Source organism: Palaemon carinicauda, chromosome 6, assembly GCF_036898095.1.
Source record: "Palaemon carinicauda isolate YSFRI2023 chromosome 6, ASM3689809v2, whole genome shotgun sequence".
NCBI lineage: Eukaryota > Metazoa > Arthropoda > Malacostraca > Decapoda > Palaemonidae > Palaemon > Palaemon carinicauda.
The window spans coordinates 135,701,577-135,703,901 of record NC_090730.1 but is presented as its reverse complement, the minus strand read 5'-3'; the positions used below and the strand labels follow the sequence as shown (position 1 = coordinate 135,703,901).

At 48.0% G+C, this 2,325-nt stretch overlaps 1 protein-coding gene across 1 annotated transcript; it reads right to left on the bottom strand.

The window, feature by feature from the left end:
* Positions 1–1,681: 1,681 nt before the first annotated feature.
* LOC137643252 (serine/threonine-protein kinase C-like) lies at positions 1,682–2,220 on the bottom strand. Its single transcript, XM_068376094.1, has 2 exons — positions 2,103–2,220; positions 1,682–2,016 (listed from the first exon to the last, which is right to left on the bottom strand). The coding sequence occupies exons 1-2, from the start codon at positions 2,218–2,220 to the stop codon at positions 1,682–1,684; spliced, it is 453 nt and encodes a 150-aa protein (XP_068232195.1).
* Positions 2,221–2,325: the final 105 nt, after the last annotated feature.

The following is a 2,325-nucleotide window of genomic DNA, read 5'->3' as shown; positions in this document are numbered from 1 at the left end:
GTTGAGTCCCTGATTAGGCTGAAGGAACATAGAGAGTAGAGGTCCCCTTTTTGTTTTGTTTCATTGTTGGTGTCGGCTACCCCCAAAATTGGGGGAAGTGCCTTGGTATATGGATGGATGGATTAGTCAATAGCATGTGTAATTGGAAATATAACTATACAGAGTTCAATAAAAGAAAATGCATATAAAGTGCTTAAAAACTCTGTACCGTAAAGATCGTATAAAATATATCAAAGGAATAAGAAATTTTATGAAAGTGGTAGAAAGGATTAATTCTCATAAAAGACGTTGTTGTCATCGTCGTCATCATTGTTGTCGTTGTCATCGTCCTTGTCGTTGTCATCGTCAGAATGCCTTGCCTATAGCAAGACATGGGCTCTTGCGTTAGCAGCCCGTAAGTGATTTTAAAGCTGTTCAGCAACAATTTGAAAGCAATGGTAAGTTATCTAAGGGTTGCTGAGAACACAAAAAAGGGGGGATTTTGAAACTTTACAAGAGGGAGGATTTGCTCTGACTAGTATGAAAGGGAGGGAAGTAACTCGGAGGAGAAACTCCTCTTTGGGTCCACAAAATGAAAGGTTAACAGACAAAGTCTATCAGTAGGAGAAGAAGTATTATAGCAGAAAGTCCCAGTAAGTAGGGGAGACTGGGAGAGGAGAGTAGTAGTTTAAGTCAGAGAGAAAAGTAGCAGTTTTAAGCAAATAAGCATATCTCTGCTCGCTGGCTGGAAGCTGAAGGTGTCGGAGTAACTCCAGGACATTAGGGATACTGGCGAGGGAAAGGACTCTGGTTAGGATTTGGAAGGTCAAAGTAATGAAGTGTTCCAAGGACAGTGACTCAACTTGTTGTGTAAGGGATTGGCTTTAGCTGGAAGGTGTAGGTTTTGGGAGAGATGCTGCTTTTAGCTGACTGGAGGTTTCAGGAACAAGTACAGTGGGCGGCTGGTATTGTCTTCTCTGGCGAGGAGGTCGTTGGTCCTGGTGCGGTTGTGGCCATGTTTCAGGTGCTTGCGATGGTTTGGGCGAGGAGGTGCACTTCATAGCTGCTATCCTTTTCAGTCTCTCTGGGCAGTGCCTGTTCCACGCGTGATGAGTCCTGGAACAATTGAGGCACTTTGGTTTGATCCCTTTGCTGTCCTTGTGAGCTTGGATACACACTTTTGTGTCATGGCGCTGGCTACAGATTCCGCAGATGGTGTATCCTTTACAGTCTTCCCTATGATGGTCGTATCTTAGACAGCGGAAACATCCGAGGGGTTCTGGCATGTATTACTGGATGGGGAAGTTCCTCCATACTCCTAGATCCAGTGACGATGGCACTGGACCAATGAAAGTGGCTATCAGCTTACTGACAGGGACTTCGTTCTTGTTTCTGAAGCGCACCGCCCCATCGATGTTGCTGCAAGAGGTGGCTATGGTGAGAGCCATAGTAACAGGATATCTGGAGACAACAGCTTTCTCTGGATCAGGGCAGGGTCGAGCAGTGTCAAGGATGGATCGTCCTGGGGGGAGATCTGGCTGTTTCCTGGTCCTTTGGGGAGATAATGAGCTCTCCCTACCAGTTAGGTCTGGCAGTGATCCGCATGCCAGGCTTTGCAGCCATGGCAGCAACGGCGGCGTAGGACATGGAGCTGTCAGTTTGTCGGAGCTTGAAGTCTGGGAGCGGTTTCTTGTCGTTCGTCTTAGGTGCTGGAATGCTGGGTGGCGATGGCAGTGGCTTCTTTCAGGAGTTGGGTGAGGCAGGCAATGCAATTGAAGTCCAGGGAATGGTCTCCCTGAGGGACTGACAGGGTCTCAGCAGGTTCAGTTTCCATGGCTGTGGAAGTCTCTGGCGCCAAGGTTGGAGATAAAGCTTTTTCTGCAACTGGCTGCAGTGGAGTTGAAGGTACATGTGAGGGTTGAGGTGTGGTTTCAGTCGTAGGAGTTATGGAATGTGATGGCTGGGGTGTTGGAGTGTCTGGGGAGGCGCTGTGGGCTCTTCCTTCGTTCGGAATGGGTAAATCCTGCTCCCTGGAAGCTGTTGAGTCCTAAAATACTTCAGGCACTTTTCAGATGCAATCTTGCACTCCTTGCAGCTGCATTTCATGGTGTGTGACTCTATACTGTTGATAGGCTTCACAGCTGTCGCAGTCACAGGACGGTCCTTGTACCGCTTCCTACAGTGGCGTTCGTCTTCGGGATACAGGTGCCATGCCCAGTCTCCAAGGTAGAAGACGGACATGGTGGCGAAACTCTACCGGCGGCGCAGTAAAACTTTTACTGAGCGGGAGCAGGGTGAGAGATGTCAGTGCGAGGTATGCTGAGATAACATATAAGACTATTATAA